Below are 20,872 nucleotides of genomic sequence, written 5' to 3' on the forward strand. Positions count from 1 at the left end.
ACTCCACACACACCAAACAGGGTCTCTCAGTGTGGCCCTGGCTCTCCTGGAACTCACTCTGTAGACCAGACTGACTTCAAACTCAGAGGTCCTCCTTCCTCTGCCGAGTGCTGGGATTAAAGGTGTGTGCAGTCACACTCAGTTTTGGAGGTTAATTTTGATTGTCTGTTAAACTCGATTAAAAAGAATCTAGGCCCAGGGCATTAGTGAACTGTATCTTTTGGAGTGATACTTGACTGTGAGGGAAAAACTGACTGACTATAGGTAGCACCATTCTGTGGGTTAGCCTGGGGTCACAGGCTGAACAAAAAGGGAAAATAAAGCCAGCTGAGTACCCATGTATAGACAGAAGTTTCTGTCACATCCAGTCCTGTAGCCATTAAGTCCCAAATAAACACACAGAGGCTTATATTAATTATAAACTGCTCGGCCTACTGCTGAGGCTTATTACTAACTAGCTCTTATCACTTAAATTTACCCATATTTCTTGTCTGTGTTTAGCTATGTGGCTTGGTACCTTTTCTCAGTGAGGCATTCTCATCTTGCTTCCTTTGTGTCTGACTGGTGACCGACTCTGCCTTTCCTCCTCCCAGCATTCTCCTAGTTTAGTTGCCCTACCTATATACTTCCTGCCTGGCTACTAGAGAATCAGCATTTTATTAAACCAAAGGAGTGACAAATCTTTACAGTGTACAAGAACATTATCCCACAGCACCCATGTTCCCCTTTCTCTGCTTCCAATCCATGAAAATGTGGGCTATGCCTCTCAGATGCAAAGGACTGGATCTTCTGAAGTGTGAGCCTAAACGAACCAATCAGAAATTCAGGTTGAACTTATATCTAAGCAACCAGAAACTTGGAGGGCAGGATCCAGTTGTCTTTAAATAAAAATAAAGATTAAAGTGTGTATGTGCACGTGTGGGTGTGCGTGCACGTATGCACACCATCCTGTAGAGATCAGAAGACAATTTAAGGGTGCTGACTTTCTCCCACCGTGCAGGTTGCTGGGACTGTCAGTCCTCAGATTAGAGGCAAATGTCTTTACCTGCTGAGTCATGGTGTTAGCCCCTAACAGCCAGTTCTGGTCCATGCATACAAACCTCACACCACTCTAAGGCCTGGGTCAAATCCTAGACTTTCTCCTCCCAGCCCAGCTCTTGCTCCTTTCTGGCAGAAGCTTGTGTTGATGTGAACTGAGGTCTGTACTCAAGGTCACGGATGAGTCCTGTTCCCACCAGACCCTGGCACAGAGGGTACAGCTTAAAAATAAAATGGTGCTGGGGCTGGAACCCAGGGCTGTTCAGTTCCACCCACCCATTTGGTGCCCATTATTGTGTGCCAGGACCTAGCCTCACACCCCAAGTACTGTGGTGTGGTTGTGGGTTGTCAACAGATTGTCAGCCTCCAGCCGAGCATTCCACCCTGCCCCTTCGGTGAGGGCTTAGCTTCTAGTCTCTTCTCTCTCCTCAGTTGGTCCCCTCCCTGCCCAGGCAGAGCTTTCACCTGACATCAATTGAGCAGTGAGCCAGGCCTCATTCTCTGCAGCCTCATGTGCAAGCTCTGAGTCATGTATTGACCTCCTGATCTGCAAAGCTGACGGGGGGGGGGGGGGGGGGGGGGAATGAGGCTCCACGGCTTCAGTAATTCGGATCAGTGCAGGGAAGGATTTAAACACATGCTGGACGACTGTGGCCCTGGGCCTCACCAGGAATGTCCAAGTGAGTGTTCTCGGCAGGAGGCAAGGAGGACATAGTGGATGGGGGCCCTACAAAGTGGAGCGCCTCAGGGTACTAAACCCTCCAACCACTCAGCACAAATCAGGGGTGTGGTTTTTAATACAAAAGTCTGCCAGTCTCTAAACATAAGCAAATGGCTACTCTTCTTGGTTGAGGCAGGCTGTCTTATAGCTCAGGTGGGTCTCAGACTTCCTCAGTACTTGAGACTGGCCTTGAACTCCTGGCCCACCTGCTTCTACCACCCAGATGCTAGGATTGCAGGCATGTGCTACCCCGTTCAGTGATTACTGCTTTAAAAATCTCAGCTGCTTCTAGAGCCAGATAAATGTCACTGGATGATAGTGAAGGCACAAACTGAAGGTGTAAATGGAACCAGGGTGTGTGTGTGTGTTTTGGGGGTGTGTGCTATGGAAGTGTTGCTACCTCTGTCACCTGTACAACAGCCTACTTCAAAGTCAGCTTTCGCTCAGTAGGTCCCAAATACTCTAAGAGCAGACCCCCAAATATCGACTCTGACTCAGTTCTCCGAGTCCCCTGCTGCCTGAGGATGGATTTTTCTTGTCACGGCTGTGCAGGGGCGAGCACTTACCAGAGTGGCGAGCACTTACCAGAGGGGCGAGCACTTACCTTCTAAGAGAAGGATTCTGGTCAAGCCCTATCCCATCCCACCCCACCCCCACCCCACAAGCTCCTCCACCCACCTGGCTGCCCAGGTGGGACTGGGCTTTCTGCTGGGTTAAAAGCAAGGCCCCCGTGACCTTTTAGCTGCTGGTGGAGCTTTGCCATGGCTACCCCCGATGCTGTGAGTCTACCTACCTGCCTATCCCAGAGCCACTGGCTCCTGGGGTAAAAAACATAGGGAGAGGGTCGGTCAGCCAGAAGCGGGGCTTATGGATCCAAAAAAGGAATTTTTTTTTTTTTTTAATTTTTAAAGACAAGGTTTCTCCATGTAGCCCTGGCTGACCTGGAACTTGCTCTGTCGGCCTGCCTCTGCCTCTTGAGTGCTGGGATCAAGGGGTGCGGCACCAGCTCCCCAGCTCTGGTTCACTGCCATTCTTTTCTCTGGTCAGACAATCAGCGCTGATGGTGAAGAGCACAAGTGGAAAGAGGAGGTGGAGAAAGAAAAGCCATCAGAAGCAGTGGTGGAGGTCCTCCCAGGAGAAGGCATGAGAGACCCTCCTGGACTCCTGACTCCGAGGAAGAAAGCCCACAGAGAGCAGCACCCCTTGCATTATAGGTAGGGAGGCCACAGAGACACAGTCCTGTGTGAGGCCAGTATCTGTATCACTTGAGCTGCCCGAGACCCTTGGATCCTGCCTCCCACGCAGTGGGCTTTTTAATAAAATATTTTTTATTTATGTATATGAGTGTTCTGTCTTCCTGTAGGTCTGCACACCAGAAGAGGGCATCAGATTCCATTATAGATGGTTGTGAGCCACCACGAGGGTGCTGGGAATTGAACTCAGGACTTCTGGAAGAGCAACCAGTGCTCTTAACTACTGAGCCACCTCTCCAGCCCTTGGTGGATTTTTAAAATATCCTCTCACCCAGGCTGCAGGGATAACTGACTTCCCATACCTTTGGGGAATATGTCCCAAGTCTCACCCCCTATTTTACAAGCTTGTTAACTCAGGTACTGCAGGGGTGATATGTGGGGTCTTGACTCTCCTCTCTCCTCATTCCCCAGATGGGTTCTGTGGTTCTTCAAGAATGACCGAAGCCGGCCCTGGCAGGAAAATCTTCAGCCAGTCACCAAGTTTAACACTGTGGAGGACTTCTGGGCGTGAGTGCCCTGTGCAGGGGGTGGGGGTGAGGGCTCTGAGCTGGGAGTCAGAGGAATCATAGACTGCCACCTTCTAGGGGCTGTCAACATTTGCTGGGAGCTGGGGGTTGGTAGGCTTTAGACAGACCATGCCCCGCCCCAAAGCGTCTAGGGGTTTAGGGGGAACCTCAGGCCAGGGAGAAGCAGGAAAGAACCCTGCTACTCTGTGGCTTTGGGACCCTGACCAGTTTCCTTTTTTTTTTTTTTGAAAGCTGGCTCAGCCATGGTAAGGATTAGGCTGATGCTTTAGCATTTATGTGCCAGAGAAGAGAGTGGAGGGAGGCCACACAAACTCAAGAAGAAGGCCAAGCTAGAAAGCCCTACTGGTGTGGACTTCCTCAGGCTTTCTCAGTTGGGTCAGGTTCCCATAGAAGGGATTCTAGGCAGGGCCTTGGTGGTGTGTGTGTGGGGGGTGGGGAGGTCCTGTGAAGAAAGAAGCAGGTGGTGGGTAGTTCTGGTGAGGAGCTGGAAAGTCAGGCTCAGGTGAACCACGTGCTGCAAAGCCTTGAACTCTGTGTGGGGTCTTTCCAGGACGTACAGACACATCAAGCTGGCCAGCAAGCTCTCTTCCGGCTGTGACTATGCTCTGTTCAAGGTAGGCTCTGCTCAGGGGACAGAGTCCACGGTTTTCCCTTCATGGATGACTGGGGGCGTGGGCAGATGCTCGAGTCTGGAGGGAAGAGAGTCTAGAGGATGGAGACCAGGCTATTGGCCTGGCTTCTAACTAGCATGATCATCAACATTGTGTGTGTGGGGGGTGGGAGCATTCCTTATGTCCAGTCCAGTCCCATCTTGGAGGCACTACCATCGGCATTTAGAGATTTCTCTGGGTGTCTTCTGCCCAGCCTGGGATGTTTACCCTAGTCCACAGAAATTCTGACCCAGAGGCACCCTGTTCAGTAAAGGTGACAAGCACACAGAGGTTACAAAAGGTGGCAACAGTGAGGCTCAGCGGCTTGTGGGGTTTTGGAAGGAGCCTGTGTGGGAGGCTGAGTGATTGGTGGTAGCACCTGCTTGTGCAGGCGGCATGTAGGTAAGAGAAGCAGACCTAGTTAAGGCCTGGGTACAGAGCAGATGAGGCTATATGCCAAGGGAGTTTGGTACCCACTTCCCTTAAAACAAAAGGAGGCAGTTGATCTGCCATTCCTCACAGGATGGCATCCAGCCCATGTGGGAAGACTACAGGAACAAGCGGGGTGGCCGCTGGCTCCTCAGTCTTGCTAGACAACAGCGCCACACGGAACTGGACCGTCTGTGGTTGGAGACAGTGAGTGGCGGAAAGGGTTGCGGGTGTGGGCCTCCAGGGGGAAGTGGTCTCAAAGCTGGTAGGGTGGACCCTTACCATTCCCCCTCTGGGCCCAGTTGCTGTGTCTGCTGGGGGAGAGTTTCGAGGAATTCAGCCAGGAGGTGTGTGGAGCCGTTGTCAACATTCGCACCAAGGGGGACAAGATTGCTGTGTGGACAAGCGAGGCAGAGAACCAAGCAGGAGTCATGCACATTGGGTGAGAGAGAGCCCTGACTGCATGGGTTCTGGAGCCAGGATGGTTGGTGGCTTGGCCTGCAAGGGAGGCCTCTGGAACCCTCCGTACTAGGAGTGTAGATCCAACCATTTTGACTAAAGCCTTCATTGTCACTGAAGGGTTCTATGGGTGGCTGGTCTTATCTATGAGTAGGACATGAAAAACAGGCGAGGCTGTGGCTGGAACCAGGGTGGTCGCTGAACAAGATAGTTTGGCCTAGATGATGTTGGCCATCTTTCCCGTCTCCCCCACTAGGCATGTATACAAAGAGCGTCTGGGCCTCTCTACGAAGACCATCATTGGGTACCAGGCCCATGCAGACACTGCTGCCAAGAGCAATTCTTTAGCCAAGAACAAGTTTGTGGTGTGAAGCCGACCTCAGTCACCGGTCCTGGGACACCCTCCTCCTGCAGTTTGGTGCACAGGGAAGTGTGCCCTGTGGATCGCGGGGCAGACAGCTTGGCTCTTTACCTGTCTCGGAATACACATATGCACCCCCACTCCTTAGATAAGCTCTCACTATGTTGCCCAGGTTAGCCTCCTATTTATGGGCTTACGGCATCCTTCCACTCCAGCCTTAATAACCAGGGTTACAGGAGCTGAGCTCCCCATTGTGTCTGGGTTCATGAAAGACTCCTTCCCCATTTGTTAGGCCCAGGCCTGTGGCAGCTGGCCAGTGTTTATAAACCACACTTGACCCCTAGCTCTCTGTGTGGCCATTTGGCAAAGGCAGGGTGAAGCCAAGTCCTGGCTCAACTCTGTCAAATGAGGACAGGAGAATCCTGTGGCCAACACTTCTCTGTGCCTGTCAGGAAAAGGGACTGGGTGAGCTGAGGCAGGCTCTTCTGTCTTGGAAAAAGGCTCTGGGCCACTGTTAAAAGTAGTTCAGGTTTTTTGGTGAGCATTGCATTGCAGTTTGGGTGCCCATCCTAAACTCCATCCTTTCCCTACACCAGCTGTGACTTGGTCCTCGGATCTGCTGCCCTTCCTATTTGCTGTACCCCCACTACTGGAGTAGGTTAGAGGGAAAACACTGGCATTTGTGAAGACAGGCAGGCTCTGGGGACTGAGAAAGCCTCCCAGTTCTCTCAAGATGGGATAAGAGTGCAGTGGGTTGTGTGTGTCTCCTGCCCGAGGGCAAGGCTGAAGTGGAGGAGTGATAAACCCTAACACCATGAAGAAATTACTGGTGGTGATTGGGCCTCTCCATGGTTTAGAAGGGGTCCACTTGGGGCTAATGACACCTTTTGTATCTGTTCTCAATAAACTGAAATAAATGTGGAATCTATTTAGGATCCAGGCTTCCCTAACCATGGATCTGGCCCGTCCTGCTTCAACAGGACTCCAGTGAGTCCCACGTACCAAGGAAACCAGAGAAAGCCCGAGTTGGTGTGGGAAGGAGCTATGATGGGAACAGTCATGGCAGGCACTCCAGCCCCAGGGGCGCCATCACTGTGTAGATGCTTGGCAGTATTCACTGGTGCCGCCCTCCCCAACCGCTCATCCCTGGAGATGGACGCCACTGGTTCTGAGCCTCCGACTGGAGGCCCAGGGTCTTCTCACTTGGGTCACCAGGGCTGCCGGTTGGCTCATCTCGAGCCTCTGGAGAAATGAGGCCATTGCTGCGATGGCAGGTCGGAGGTAGGGGCTCCTCAGAGGTGGGGTTGGTCTAGCTGGAGGTGTAACCAGAACTTGGCCCAGAAACAGGTTCTTGGGGAGGGGTGAGGCCGGCTGGATGGAGTGGAGGGGCAGTGATCGAAGTATGGGGCGTGGCTCCAAGAAGAAGCGAGGTTCAGAAATGAGGCTAAGGTGGAGCTCCAGAAGGACCGAGGCCGGTTGGGGACGGAGTCTGGGCAGGTCAGAGGCAGAACCCGAGTTAGAGGAGGGGGGGCGATCAGTGGCTGGCTAGGGGCAGTCTTGGGCGTGGCTTCTGGAGGACAGCGGCTGGGAATGGACTGAGCCAGGGATCCCTTAAGCTCGGCTGGGGGCGGAGTCGTGAGCATGGGCGGAGCTCTGGGAGGACAGAACCTGGCTGGGACGGGGGCGTGGGCGGAGCTCCGTGAAGACAGCCCCGCTGGGGAGGGGCGTGGGTTGACTCCGTGGGCGGGGCCGGGACGCTGTAGGGAGGCGGGGTCGGATGAGGGCACCGCACTCCGGGTGTGGCGGTCCCAGCGCCGGGGCGGCGCCAAGGCGGGCGGGGCGGCCGGCTCGCTGTGTGGCCTTGGCCATGAAGCCGCTGCCGCCGGGCTAGGCCCGGGGCGGCTCCAGGCCTGGGCGGCCCGCAGAGGGCTGAGCCCGTCCCCGGCTCCGGTTCTCGGGGCGGCGGGTTACCACTCACCATGCCCGGCAAGCACCAGCATTTCCAGGACCCTGAAGTCGGCTGCTGCGGGAAATACTTCTTGTTTGGCTTCAACATTGTCTTCTGGGTGAGCGCGGGGTCCGCTTCGCGCCCAGCGCTGGGGAGGGGGACGAGGCAGCCTCAGTTTCTGGGCTGGGGGGGAGACCCTCCTCAGGAGCTTGCGACCGGGGACTGTCCCCGACCCCTTCCACCCCGATTTCCAGTCCCTAAGAACTACTCTCGGGGAGCTACTGGGATTGCTGAGGGGCGGGACCAGCGGGGGGAGGCTTGGGAGTCTCGCATTGCAGCCCCAAGTTTGGGCGAAAAAGGGGGCGGCGTTTGCAGGAAGACTGCAGGGGCGCGGTAGTTGCTGGATGAGCCCCGCCCCGCCTCCTGTCCACTCCAGCTACCGGCAGGGTGTGTGAGGTTCCTGAGGTTGGGTCCTATTCCCAGTCTATCTCCACAGACTAGGAGCTTGTGAACCAGGAGGGCAGGAAGTGACAAAAGCCAAGGCCTCTGGGACTGCAGACAGGAGCTCTGGTTGAGAGCAGGGAGCTGTCCCTTGGGAACAGAATTCAGCATTCCATTGCTGCGGGAACAGAGGCTTCCCTCCCGGGTGGCATCTGTATCCGGTCCCTGCCAAGTCATCTTTCTTTTCTTCCTCCCCCTCCTATTGCCAAAGCGGGCTCTGCCCGCTCTCCTTCTCGCCAGGCCTTTCCAACTTGTTTCCAGCAGGATTCAAGGACTCTTCTCCACCCACGTGCTGCCGGTTTTGCCCTGTGGTGGGTGCCTTGGATCACAGCAGCCTTCTGCTCTGGAGGGTTTGGGCAGCTGCGGGAAACACTGCCCTGGAAGTCAGAGGGCCTGAGTGTAACAGGCCTTGTCCGGAGGCCTTGGGGCAAGCCACCTTTACTCTCTGGGCCTCCGCTTTCCAAACTGGGAGTGGGTGGCATTGGAGTTTGTCCTTCTTGGTTGTTAAATTAAATAATGTTTTTTGTTGTTGGGACATCAACAACAAAAGCCCATCCTGGCCCGGAATTTGTTGTAGTTTTCCCTTGTGAGCTTCCTGAGAGCTGGGATTTATGGTGTGAGCCATCACAGCGAGTTCATGTTGAAGTTCTAATGAGGCACAGTCTCCCCACTATCTTATTATCTGTAGTTTACAGAGGGGGGGCTGAATGACTAGAGCCAAGAGGTTAAGTCATTTGCTGAGAGTGACAGATGCCTATCAGTGACTGGAGAGGCACACCGCAGTAACCCTGAGTGTGTTTCTGTTGTTTGGCAAATACGATGGTCCTGGCTTTGTTCTGAGGTCTGGGCAGGGGAGTGGAGGTGGGCAGAACTCTGCGGTCCTGTGCTTGGGCAGTGTGGAGCTTCAGAGCAGAACTAGGTCAGACCTAGCTGACTGTGGGTATATGGAAGGGTGACAGAGACCTGGATATGGGGAGGGGTCTAGACCCTTGAATTCCTGATGTCCCACCTCCCAAATGTGGGGATTATAGGTCTGTACCACTCTTCTGGCTGCACCTATGCCATCTGGACACCGGCTACAGGTTCTTCATCTGGGCAGCCTGTGTTCCCTTCATCACCTCAATCTTTCTCATCATCTTGCTTCACTTCCTGGCTTGGAGAGCCGTGACTGCCAAGGCCAGCCACCCTCTCACCCCTGACCCTGGGCCACTCCCTGGACACGCGGTCTTTGAGGAGGACACACCATTAGAGTAGAGCGAGACTATCCAGTCTCCACCTCCGTCCACCCTTTCCTTGCCTGGTCCTGGGTTCTATCCACTGCTGGATTCTCCCTGGAAATGCCTTTCCCATGCTGTTTCTGCAACCAACATCACTTCTCCGGCCCCTTCCCATCTGATCTGTCTCATCTTTGGACAAGAGACCAGCTAACGTTTTGTGTCCCCCAAACATCTCCTTGTTCAAACCAACCCCATTCCTCCTCTTGCTCTTTTTCTAACTTTCCCAGCCTCCTGCTTGGTCTCCATCTGCCCTCTTTTGCCCTTCACACCAGGGTCCAGCCTTAAACTCCTGTTTTCCTTCCTCTCCACAGTCATTTCAGCTTCTTGGGACACTGGCATTCCCCTAGCTCCATCCTCACATCTCCCCTCCTGTTTTAGACATCTCAGTGTCCCAGGCAGCTGTTGGCCCTGTGAGCACAGTGGAGAAAAGGCTCTTGGCCCCATGTGGCTGATCCCTATAGAGAGGAAACATTGAACAAATAAACAGATATCCAGGTGGCTGGAGAGAGTGGTGGGCTTCAACTGGGGTTTGAGTGTCAAGGAGGCATGAGACAGAGAGAAGGGTTCTGGATAGAACATCCAGAAAAGGCTAAGATCCTGTGGTCATCTTCAGCTACATCGTGAATTGGAGGCCAATCTTGACTACATTGAGACCCTTTCTCAAAAAAAAAAAAAAAACAAAAAAAAAAAACAAAAAAAACAAAAAAAAAACAAAGACACAAGTATACCTGGGACCAGATGCTTTCTGAGCCAGGGGGACCTCTCAGCAGGATTCTACTCTATTCTACTCTATGTGGAGAGTCCAGGAGGGGGCTGAGGTCCAGTCTGAGGCTTGGGGTGGCTTCAGTTCCTCTAACTAGCCTATGGAAAAGACTCTCTGAAGGTATCTAGGTAGATGCACCACCAAGTCCCATTCACAGCCTGGGCATGTCTTCCCAGTTTCCTGATGCTCTTCAAGGAGGGGGTGTAAGGGAGAGTCAGTCCTGGTCTGGTGTCCAGTTCTGACCTCTTGCTGCTTTTGCAGGTGCTGGGGGCCCTATTCCTGGCCATCGGCCTCTGGGCCTGGGGCGAGAAGGTAAGAGAGTGGGACATAGGGGCAAGCAGAGAGGAGGGTCACTCCCTCACTGGTCCACTCCCCCGTTGCAGGGCGTTCTCTCCAACATCTCGGCACTGACAGATCTAGGCGGCCTTGACCCCGTGTGGCTGTTTGTGGTGGTTGGGGGTATCATGTCGGTGCTGGGCTTCGCTGGCTGTATTGGGGCCCTCCGGGAAAACACCTTCCTGCTTCAGTTTGTAAGTGTCTCTCCACCCCAGCCAACACTGGAGCCCCCTGACCTCTTTCCATTCAGTTCTTTTCTAGGCGTGGTGGCCAGACAAGGCACAGGGAAAACCACACTGTCTTTTGTCGATACAAAACAGTATTTATAAAAGGAAGGAGCAAGCTCAGTGATAGATCACTTGCCTAGCACACACAGGGCTCTCTCTGGGTTCCCTGCTGCAGGACTGGGAGGAGGCAGCACCCGAATAATAGTGGGTAGAGACTAGAGACCGTGGCTCCCTTGGGTCTAGCAGAGCAAGTGGGGATCTCTTGCCTGTGGAGTCCCCGGAGTCCTGCCTCTCCAATGCCTACCATTTGTATGCCCCCAACCCAGTTCTCTGTGTTCCTCGGCCTCATCTTCTTCCTGGAGCTGGCGACAGGGATCCTGGCCTTTGTCTTCAAGGACTGGATTCGAGACCAACTCAATCTCTTCATCAACAGCAATGTCAAAGCCTACCGGGACGATATTGACCTTCAGAACCTTATCGACTTTGCTCAGGAATATGTGAGTGTGATATCCATCATGGGTCCCGTGCAAGTAGTCCCTGATGGGCACACAAGAGAGGGAGCAAATTCTCTGCGTGCATGGACAACTTCCTCAGCTACCCAGGCCAGCAGATGCCAGGGAAGGAACCTAGGAGAGCCCCTGTCCCAGGAGAAGCCAGCTCCTGCTTAATCCCCAGACTTCCTTGTGCCTAGCCCTGTAGGGACGCAGGCGCATGAAACTGCGGCCAGAGGTGGAAGTGGAACACAGTGCAGGTCTCTTTCTTCTCAGTCTGGGCCCAGACTGTCTATGGAGGCTGTGTTGCTGGTGCCCCATTACTGAGCCTCAGAGTTTGCACGACATACAGCCGCCAGCCCCCTTTCACTTCCAGTGTAGCCACTTAGGTTCAGTGACAGGGACTCTGAGAAATGCATTTCTCGATGGTTTCGTCCTTGTGCAGACATCAGAGCAAATCTAGCAACATAATGGCTTAGTTTCTTTTTTCAGTTTTATTTATTTTTCTGTGTATGTACATATATGTACATGTATGTGTACCATGTGTGTGTCTGATACATGTAGAGGCTGGGAGATGGCATTAGATCCTTGGAACTAGAGTTACAGTTGTGAGTCACCACATTGGTGCTGGGAATTGAACCTGGGTCCTGGGGAAGAGCAGCCAGTGCTCTAACCACTTATCTGTCTCTCCAGCCGGAGCATAGCTGCCTCTGCTCACCCGGTGCTGTGCACTGTCTGTAATGATGAGTTCATACATCCCAGTCCTCACAGTTCCTTAGGGCGCTCCCTGTCACACCCAGTCACCTTCATAAGATCTGGTTCTGGGACTCAGCAGTGCCTTGGAGCTGCCCAAGGGCGGAAAGCAGTCATGTAGCCCGAAGTTCCTGTGTCCTTTCTTTCTCTATTCAGTATGGAACTGGGACAGGCCCTGAGCCAGGTGCGGGGAGATTCAGGGTTTTTAAAATGTGCAGCCTGTTCCCTTCATGATGGCAGTGTGGTGGGGGAGGTGGTGGTGAACATACAGAACAGGGCTATGGGGGCAGGGCAGGGAAGAGGGGAGGGAGAGGGGAAGGAGAAGGTGGGTGGTGTGAAGGACAAGACTGTTCCGCAGTAGGGACAGCAGGCACTTAGCAGGTGATGGACAGGTGCTGGCTCGGCTGTGTCTGAGAGCTGCACACACAGCCACATGGCAGGCGTCATGGGAGCCTGTGTCTGTCACTAGAGCCGGCTCTTGCTCATCCTGGAGCCTCCCCGGCCCTCACAGCCAGCTTCTCAGCAGCTGGTACCATTCACTTAGGGCTGCACTGTTATGAGCTGCAGGCCTGTGGTGGCCATGGCCACATCTGGGAAGGTTAGCAAGGATATACTGGGGAGGGACGTGTGTCTCCAGCATGAGGCCAGGAGGTGTTTGTGGAGTGGGTTGGGATGGAAAAGCTGGCTGGGTTCCTCTCCTGTCCCTGCGGTGTATGTTTTGCAAAAATCCTGAGGCACGTGTGGAGGGATCCAGTGTGTAGACACGAGGGTCGATAGTGCCTCGCGGTGTAGACACGAGGGTCTATAGTGCCTCGCGGTGTAGACACGAGGGTCTATAGTGCCTCGCGGTGTAGACACGAGGGTCTGTAGTGCTTTCCGGTGTACACACGAGGGTCTATAGTGCCTTTGTTCCCTCAGGACTTGCTCTTGCTCCTGCCCCTCATGAGGAAGCCACAGCCTTTAAGCTGTGTCCCACCTTTCTTGTGGACTCCGGTCTGTCTGCTTTGGGGATTGGAGGAGTTGCCCCTGTCAGCCAGCCAGCTCTGTCCTTTGGGTTTGCCCTAGACGGGAAGGGTGAGGCTCTGGGGTTAGGCCTGGTCACCAGCTGTGTGCCCCTGAATAGCAGACTTTCCTGTCTTCCTAGTGGTCTTGCTGTGGTGCCCGAGGGCCCAATGACTGGAACCTCAATATCTACTTCAACTGCACTGACTCGAACCCAAGCCGTGAGCGTTGTGGCGTGCCCTTCTCCTGCTGTGTTAGGGACCCTGCGGTGAGTGGGGCCCTGGGAGGAGGCAGGCTCCCGAAGCCGTGGGAGGTGTGTGTCAGTGTGCACTGGTGTCCATGAGAGTTGGGAAGTCTGGAGTTTTGCTGCAGATGAATGGGCACGACAAGACCCAAGCTTCTGTTCGCTTTTCTGTGGAGGAGGAGTGTAGTAGTTCAGGACCCAGGGAGACCATGGCAGTTCCCTCAGCATATTACTAATGGTCCGTCTCCCCCTCAGGAAGATGTCCTCAATACCCAGTGTGGCTATGACATCCGACTCAAACTGGTGAGAGAGGCGGGGACAGGGTTGAGGGTACCTGGGATACACGGGTGGCTTGGGGCCTCTCATAAGCTCCCTTGGTAGATCTTAGGGCTTCTATGGGGTGGAACTGGCCCCAGATGGGTCTGAGGTCTTGGATGCTCATCCATCTCTGTGGAGCACCTGCTGTGGTTGGCATTGCTCTAGACCTTGGTGACCCAGTGCTCATGCATGGTCTCTGTACTCAAGGGAAAGAGGAAGAAAGACAGTAAAGGGTAGACATGGCAGTCACGCGAGCTCGGGGGCTGATGAGGAGGTCTGTGTGCTCAGGGAAAGCCTCTTCAGACCAGAGGCAGGCTAAGATCCTAGGCCCTGTGGCAGAGTTCCAGGAAACAGACATTGTCAGGGAGGACACTGGAGTGGGGGTGGGCTTGGGAAGAGGGATAGATGGGAGCTGAGGCTCGCAGTGGCAGGCAGGCTGAGCCCGGCCCTGTTTCCGCAGGAGCTTGAGCAACAGGGCTCCATCTACACCAAAGGCTGTGTAGGCCAGTTCGAGAAGTGGCTGCAGGACAACTTGATTGTGGTGGCCGGGGTCTTGGTGGGCATCGCCCTCCTGCAGGTACGCCCTTGGCTTGCTTACCCTCCTCTCTCCTGAGGCCTTTTGCTCTCCCTTACCTGCTGTTTATCTTACAGATATTTGGCATCTGCTTGGCCCAGAACCTCGTGAGTGACATCAAGGCAGTGAAGGCCAACTGGTGAGGCTACCAGGGGTGATGGCCCCGCACCCAGTCTAATGGGCCTCTGGCGGGGGCTGCTAGGATGTGCGGCTTCGCTCAAATGGCAGGCCTGCGGGGCATCTGTTATGATCTGAGTCCCGAGGCTTTGTGAGCTGGTGCGTGTTGCCCGCTGGGGGAGCCACCGGACTGTTGGCCACAGAGCTGTGTGAGGGGTGTGTTCATGTGTGTGGGCGTGCACACTCAGGAGTAAACCGGGAGTCAGCACCCCACTGCTGTGAGGCCATGGTCTCTCCAGGGCTCTATGGGAAGATGTAGCCAGGTGGGTAGGGAACTCACACTGGCCTCCTGTGTGATGTATCTGTGTAGTTGTGGGATGGGCTTAGGAGTCTGCTGTTTCCAGCCTCTTCTTACCGTGATCTTGAGCCCCGCCAGACGCACGCCTTGGTTTCAGTGTCCAGGCCTCTTAAAGGAGTCCAAGAATTTTCTCTCTCCCTTGCCTCTCAGGACCACCCATGGTGATGGCTACAAACTACTCAATAAACAGCACTTGGAAAAACAGTGGCTTATCCTCACCGTCTCTGAAGGGTCTGTTGGCAGCACAGCCTCAGAGCTCTCCAGGGATGGCCTTGGCCTGAACCCAACCGCCTAGCCAGGTCTCCTAGGTCCGGGTGACTTATGCACCCGAGATAGCCTTTTCAATGGGTGTGTTGCCTTAAAGACTGCATCCCCTACTTCTCCTGAAGAATGGCTGTGTGGCCACACCAGCTTCTCAGTGTTTGTGTCATCTGCATCAGGACATGGAGACAGACACCTCACCTGAGGTACCTGGCCCCAGCACCCGAGAGTTGACCTTTTCAACCTGGCGAACACCTCAGGGCTTCTCTTTCAGCCTCAAGAAAGGCATAAAAATCTGAAGAATGGGGTGCTGGAGATCACCCCTAAGAGGGTGTAGCCTGGTGGACCGTAGATGTGCTGGACACTGAGGCGGGCGTCAGAATGTCCAGGAGAGTGGCTGAGCTATGGGAGCAAGGGCCAGTGGGAGTGTCTGTGAGGGTGACCCTCTCCATGGCCTGCAGTGGTGCCTTGAGGCCACCAGAGGGCACCTCAACACCACAGTCTCTGACGCTGGCTTTCCTTTATACCCTCGCCTCAGTACCTACCCAGGCTTGCAAACTAGAAGCAAACCAGCTCAGCCTTAGGCAGTGTAAGCCTAAAGGGATAGCACGTGTGAAGCGACCCTTCTCTGCCTTTTCCCTGTGCTGGACGAAAGGAAGGATGGGCTGGTCCAAAGGTCACAGCTCTGGTGCCCAAGTTAAACGAATGGGATAGAGTAGTGGGACCTGCTTTGCCTTGACCTTGATCAGTGCTGGAGACCAGGCAGAAAAACACCGTTTCTGTGATGACGAACTATCTGTGTGCAAGCCAGGTGATGATGGTGGTCTGCTCGGGAGTGCAAGGGGGTTCAGTGAGAACTGTGTCAGTGGGAACTGTGTCGAGACAGGCCCTCACCCACGGAGCCGACTGCTGCTCCCTTGTAGCTACTGCTATGGTGTGGGAATGTGGGACTGACAGCAGAAATCTCAGAGAAGCTGGACATCTGTAGGCTCTTGTAAGACAGCCAGATTTTAACTCAGACCTGCAGGCAGCACCGAGAGCCCGGGGCCCAGCTTCAGCTCCTGTGTTAGCATCACTCGTGACGACTGAGCCATGTGGGGTGCTGGGAGCTGCAGCCATGTAGGCTGACCAGGCGGTGTGCACCTGGTAGCTTTGACCCCTGGCATAGGCTGCACAGAGCTCTTGGTGGCCCTGGCTGTGGTGGTATGTACACTGCAATAAATACAGCTCCGAAAGCATTGATTTTCTCATTTCAGATGGTTTCATTTCTCCCTCAAAGCTCGCATCACCCTTGTGGATTGCAATTTCTTTTTCTGATGAGGAAGCGACTCAGAGGGGAGGGAGGCTGCCTGGAGCACAGGAGGCACGGAGCCTCCCACCCCCTTGTGCTGGAGCTTGGCATTGCATGTGTCTTCTTAGCAACCAATGAAGAGTGCAAAGTTATCTTTCTTCCCCAAAGGTGACATCCAAATCTACATAGGTACTAGTGACACAGGAGGGAGAAAGGCAAAGTCCCTGCCCGGTGCTGCCTCCTCACGGGGGACAGATGGTGAGGAGGCAGGCATTTTGTTGGTAATGTGTGCTATGAGGGTGAGTGACATCTGGGAGCCTGGGTGGAGGCTCAGGAAGGGTGCCATCTCTGGGGAACAGCCATCTAAGTTTTGGTGACAGTTTCTGTAAGGCCTCCAAGGCCATGGTGGGGTTGGTGTGAGGGAGCTGGGCTGGCAGGAACGGTGTGTAAAGGGCAGAGAGCATGGGCACAGGAAGTGGAGGTGCCAGGGTCTAGAACCCAAGTTGATGAGATGGTGTAGACCAGACCCGGAGTTTTCCAGAGGTCTCCATCCACTCATCCATGCTGACCAGCCACTCTGCCTACCCGTCCTTCCACGCATGCCCCCCCACTGCTGATCGCAGACTCTGCAGCCATCCCTCACAACAGGAGGCTCCAGCCAGAGACTGGGGTTTCCGCAGCAGAGGCAGGCAAGGAGCAGTCACTGGTGGTGCGAGGTGCGCTGAGAAGCACGTGGTTATCACTGAGTCAGCTTCTTGCTCTGACAAGATGCCTCAGAAAAATCAAAGAAGGGTGGTTTCTTTTGGCTCACAGTTTCAGAGGATCTGGTCCATCGTTGCGTGGTTCCTTCCCCTGGGCCTGTGGTTAAGGTTAGGGTTAGTGCTAGGGAGGGCATGGTGGAAGAACTGCTTGACTCAGGGCAGCCAGAGAGCCCAAGGGGAGGGGCCTGGGACAAGGCATAACTCCCAGGGACTTGCGCCAGACCACTCCCTCTCGCTAGTCCCTCTTCTTATCATCACCTCTCTTCAAGTTAAGAAGCCACCAGTGGGTTAGTAAAGCCAGAGTCCTTATGAGCCTGTCATTCCCCAAAGGTCTTGCCTCTAGACGCTGCTGTATAAGAACCAAGCCTTTCAAACGCACGAGCCTTTGGGAGGGTATTTCAGATCCACAAACCACTTCTCAGTGCACTTTGGGGTTGATTAGGAACCCACTTCCCATTCCCATGACAGTTTGTGGAGCGGTTCCTGTACCAAACAGTCCTCACCATCAGAGGGGCCTTTGCCTAAAACACAAGGAAGCGGACAAGGCTTCAATCATGCATCTCTCTTGGTGGGTCCCCGGTCAGTAGGGAGCAAGGATGCCTTCCAGCTCTGTCAGGATGGAGTACACACGAGTGCCAAGTGTGGTGTCCTCCAGCGCCCTAGGAAAGGGAGCTAGGATCTCAGGTTAGCCAGAGGACTCCCTCTGACTCCTGATTCCCCCAGGGAGGATGTGAGTGGGGACCTGCGAGGGACAGAGCCTAGGCTGACAAGTCCCTGCGTTTTGGGGATTGAAGGAAGGTGTCCTAGGAAAACGAAATCAATGTGTTCTTTGGTGACAACCTCTCCAAGTGACCACCAGAGAGCAGCAAACCACACAGCATAGCCCGTCAACCCTGGCCAACAGCAGGTAACAAGCAATCCCTTTGAATAAGCCAGGTAAGCCAGATATGCCACTATCCCAGAGACACAGAGGCCTACTATACTGGTGCCAAGTTCAGGTCTTGCCACCTCTTCATCATCTCCTCCTTGGAGTAGCTGACACCCCCCACGGAACCTTTCCCTGTGCTCAAGGAGACGGTAGAATTGGAGAATATGGTAGTGGTGGTGGTGTGTGTCATTGCCCACACTCTTTAGGAGACCAAAGCAGCAGGTTCTGCATGCACCTCCATTAATTCAGGTAGGTTTACTAAGCACCTACTGTGTGCTGGCAGTGTTCTCAGGACTGGGAATACAAAAGGGAAGTGGCCCCCTACACTCACTCCCATGTCCAGACCTAAGGGGCAGTGGGCTTTGTCTGCAAGGAACCAGATATTCTGAGCCAGTCACATAGTTACATAGCCACTCAGTTCCGCCTCCACGGCAGAAAGCAGCCCAAGACAGGATGTAAACAAGTATCCATGGCTAGGGGCCAGGGACATGATCTGCGGATGCAGTAGCTGGGATGCAATCTAATTTTCAGCTGTCATAAATCTTTGCCTTCCTTTTGATTTCTCTAACATTAAAGCATGAGAAATTATCTTTAGCTCTAGAGCTGGGTTAAAAGAGGCTATAGGTTGGATCTGCCTCACAGACTGGAGTTTTCTGTCCCCTGATCTGAGGACAGGGACAAGCGTCACCGCCAGGAACCAAACTGTGGGAGCCAGAGATGCAGCTGGTGGGTGGGAGTGCGGAGGCAGAGGCTAGCCTCAGCGAAGCCTGCAGTGGGTAGGAGTGAGGAGGCAGAGGCTAGCCTCAGCGAAGGCTGCAGTGGGTGGGAGTGTGGAGGCGGAGGCTAGCCTCAGCGAAGGCTGCAGTGGGTGGGAGTGTGGAGGCGGAGGCTAGCCTCAGCAAAGGTTGCTGTGTGGTTGGGGATGAAGCCCTTGCACAGCCTTGGGGCTCCTCCCCAGCACCAATAAAGAAATCAGAGTTGGCCTCACTGCATAGGCAAGATGTAGTAAAGACCTTGGATTTTAAGATATTTTTGATAGCACAGATAAAACAGGCACTCATTTTAGCTGCAAACACACAACAGATGAAACTAAAGTCTCTTTAGGTCCCCTCTGTCCTCCAGCCCTCGGCATCTGTGAAATATCCACGGTGCTCGTGTGAAGCGACAGTAGCTGCAGAGGACCTGCAGATATCCTCTTCAGACCTTTATTTTCTCTTTAAACATGTGTGAGAGTTTTGCCTGCATGTGTGTATGTGCACCGTGTACATGCCTGGTGCCCACAGAGGCCAGAAGAGGGGTCAGATTTCCCTGGGACTGGAGTTACAGATGCCTGTGAGCCACCACGTGAGTGTTGGGAATTGAACCCGGGTATCCTGCAAGAGCAGCCAGTGCTCCTTTTTTTTTTTGGTTTTTCGAGACAGGGTTTCTCTGTGGTTTTGGAGCCTGTCCTGGAACTAGCTCTTGTAGACCAGGCTGGTCTCGAACTCACAGAGATCCGCCTGCCTCTGCCTCCCAAGTGCTGGGATTAAAGGCATGCACCACCACCGCCCGGCTGCAGCCAGTGCTCTTAACTGCTGACCACAGTTTACTCACTTTTAGCTTATTTCAACTAGTATATAAAGGCACAAGATTGAATATATTAGTGGAGTACTATATAATATTTAAATTTTTTTATTAGATTTTTCAATTTTATTTTATGTGTGTTTTGCCTGTGTGTATGTATGTGCACCATGTGTGTGCTTGGTGCCTGTGGCAGTCAGAGGGAGGGTTGGATCCCCTAAAACTGGAGTTATGGATGGTTTTGAGCCATCGTATGGGTGCTATGAATCAAACTCAGGTCCTCTGCAAGACCAACAAGTGCCCTTAACCCACCCAGCCTTCTCTCCAACCATGGTGTTTGGATACATGTTACATTACATTGAGTGTTTGAGGATTGGCATACTTGTTTCTTCGATAGTTACCCGGTGGGTGCTGGGAATTGAGCCTGGGTCCTCTGCAAGAGCAGCAAGTGCTCTCTTTTTATTGTTTTTATTGAGCTATACATTTTTCTCTGCTCCCCTTTCTTCCTCCGCCTCCCCTTCTACCCTTTCCTGTCACCCCCATGTTCCCAATTTACTTAGGAGACCTTGTCTTTTCTCCTTCCTATGTAGATCCATGTATGTCTCTCTTAGGGTCCTCTTTGTTGTCTAAGGTGTCTGGGGTTGTGGACTGTAGGTTGGTTTTTCTTTGCTTTATGTCTAGAAGCCACTTAGAGTGAGTACATATTATATTTATCTTTTCTGGGTCTGGGTTACCTCACTCAATATGTTTTTTTTCTTTTTTCTTTTTTTTTTTGGTTTTTTTGAGACAGGGTTTCTCTGTGGTTTTGGAGCCTGTCCTGGAACTAGCTCTTGTAGACCAGGCTGGTCTCGAACTCACAAAGATCCGCCTGCCTCTGCCTCCCAAGTGCTGGGATTAAAGGCGTGCGCCACCACCGCCCGGCTGTTTTTTTTCTAGAACCATTCATTTGTATGCAAATTTCAGGATGTCATTATTTTTTTTCCATTGTATAGAAAGAACTCCATTGTGTAAATGTACCACATTTTCTTTATCATTTCTTCGGTTGAGGGGTATGTAGGTTGTTTCCAGGTTTTGGCTATGACAAATAATGCTGCTATGAACACAGTTGAGCAAATGTCCTCATGGTATGATTGAGCATCCTTTGGGTATATACCCAACAGCAGTATTACTGGTCTTGAGGTAGATTGTTTCCTAATTTTCTGAGAAATGCACTCCCACCAGCAATGCAGGAGTGTTCCCCTTACCCCACATCCTCTCCAGCATAAGTTGTCGTCAGTGTTTTTGATCTTGGCCATTGCACAAGTGCTCTTAACCCCTGAGTCACCTCTCAAGCTCCTCCCTTCTATTTCAAATCGTCATCTCTAGATACATTATAAAATAGATGTAGATGCCATTGAAATGGCTGCTTTGCTTGAGGAATCATGAAAAGGAAAAAAGTCTGCGGAATGGCTCAGTAGATAAGGGTGCTTGCCATCAAGCCTGATGACCTGAGTTCGATTCCTGGAGCTCAAGTGTTGAGAGGAACGAATTGACTCCTGCAGATTGGACTCTGACTTCCACACAAGTGCACCCCACCCCCACACTATAAACATTTTTAAAAGAGGGGAGGAATGGCTTTAGCGTAGATGCGGCCGCCACAGGCCTGCCTTCGGAGCACGTGTTGGCAGCAGAGGAGTAATAATGCTTCAGTATTTTCACCTGTGGTCGGCTGGGTCCTTAAATGC

At 53.2% G+C, this 20,872-nt stretch overlaps 2 protein-coding genes across 2 annotated transcripts; both read left to right on the forward strand.

The window, feature by feature from the left end:
* The first annotated feature begins 3,385 nt into the window (after nucleotides 1-3,385).
* Eif4e1b (eukaryotic translation initiation factor 4E family member 1B) lies at nucleotides 3,386-6,478 on the forward strand. The gene is made up of 5 exons (XM_057787077.1): nucleotides 3,386-3,519; nucleotides 4,090-4,153; nucleotides 4,712-4,825; nucleotides 4,921-5,060; nucleotides 5,334-6,478. The coding sequence occupies exons 1-5, from the start codon at nucleotides 3,386-3,388 to the stop codon at nucleotides 5,446-5,448; spliced, it is 567 nt and encodes a 188-aa protein (XP_057643060.1). The 3' UTR covers nucleotides 5,449-6,478.
* Nucleotides 6,479-7,198: 720 nt separating this feature from the next.
* Nucleotides 7,199-15,863, forward strand: Tspan17 (tetraspanin 17). The gene is made up of 9 exons (XM_057787534.1): nucleotides 7,199-7,504; nucleotides 10,189-10,239; nucleotides 10,311-10,457; nucleotides 10,817-10,987; nucleotides 12,879-13,004; nucleotides 13,236-13,283; nucleotides 13,759-13,875; nucleotides 13,950-14,011; nucleotides 14,498-15,863. The coding sequence occupies exons 1-9, from the start codon at nucleotides 7,418-7,420 to the stop codon at nucleotides 14,640-14,642; spliced, it is 954 nt and encodes a 317-aa protein (XP_057643517.1). The 5' UTR covers nucleotides 7,199-7,417; the 3' UTR covers nucleotides 14,643-15,863.
* The last annotated feature ends 5,009 nt before the right edge of the window (nucleotides 15,864-20,872 follow it).

This window comes from Chionomys nivalis, chromosome 13 (assembly GCF_950005125.1).
Source record: "Chionomys nivalis chromosome 13, mChiNiv1.1, whole genome shotgun sequence".
Classification (NCBI taxonomy): domain Eukaryota; kingdom Metazoa; phylum Chordata; class Mammalia; order Rodentia; family Cricetidae; genus Chionomys; species Chionomys nivalis.

What these genes read in the sequence shown, in the direction of transcription:
- Tspan17 (XM_057787534.1), top strand. Translation starts at nt 7,418, where the DNA reads ATGCCCGGCAAGCACCAGCATTTCCAGGACCCTGAAGTCGGCTGCTGC. An exon ending in ACACCTTCCTGCTTCAGTTT is followed by an intron (nt 10,458 to 10,816) that starts GTAAGTGTCTCT and finishes CCCCCAACCCAG; the next exon opens with TTCTCTGTGTTCCTCGGCCT. An exon ending in ATGACATCCGACTCAAACTG is followed by an intron (nt 13,284 to 13,758) that starts GTGAGAGAGGCG and finishes CTGTTTCCGCAG; the next exon opens with GAGCTTGAGCAACAGGGCTC.
- Eif4e1b (XM_057787077.1), top strand. Translation starts at nt 3,386, where the DNA reads ATGTGGGGTCTTGACTCTCCTCTCTCCTCATTCCCCAGATGGGTTCTG. An exon ending in ACCGTCTGTGGTTGGAGACA is followed by an intron (nt 4,826 to 4,920) that starts GTGAGTGGCGGA and finishes CTCTGGGCCCAG; the next exon opens with TTGCTGTGTCTGCTGGGGGA. An exon ending in GCAGGAGTCATGCACATTGG is followed by an intron (nt 5,061 to 5,333) that starts GTGAGAGAGAGC and finishes CTCCCCCACTAG; the next exon opens with GCATGTATACAAAGAGCGTC.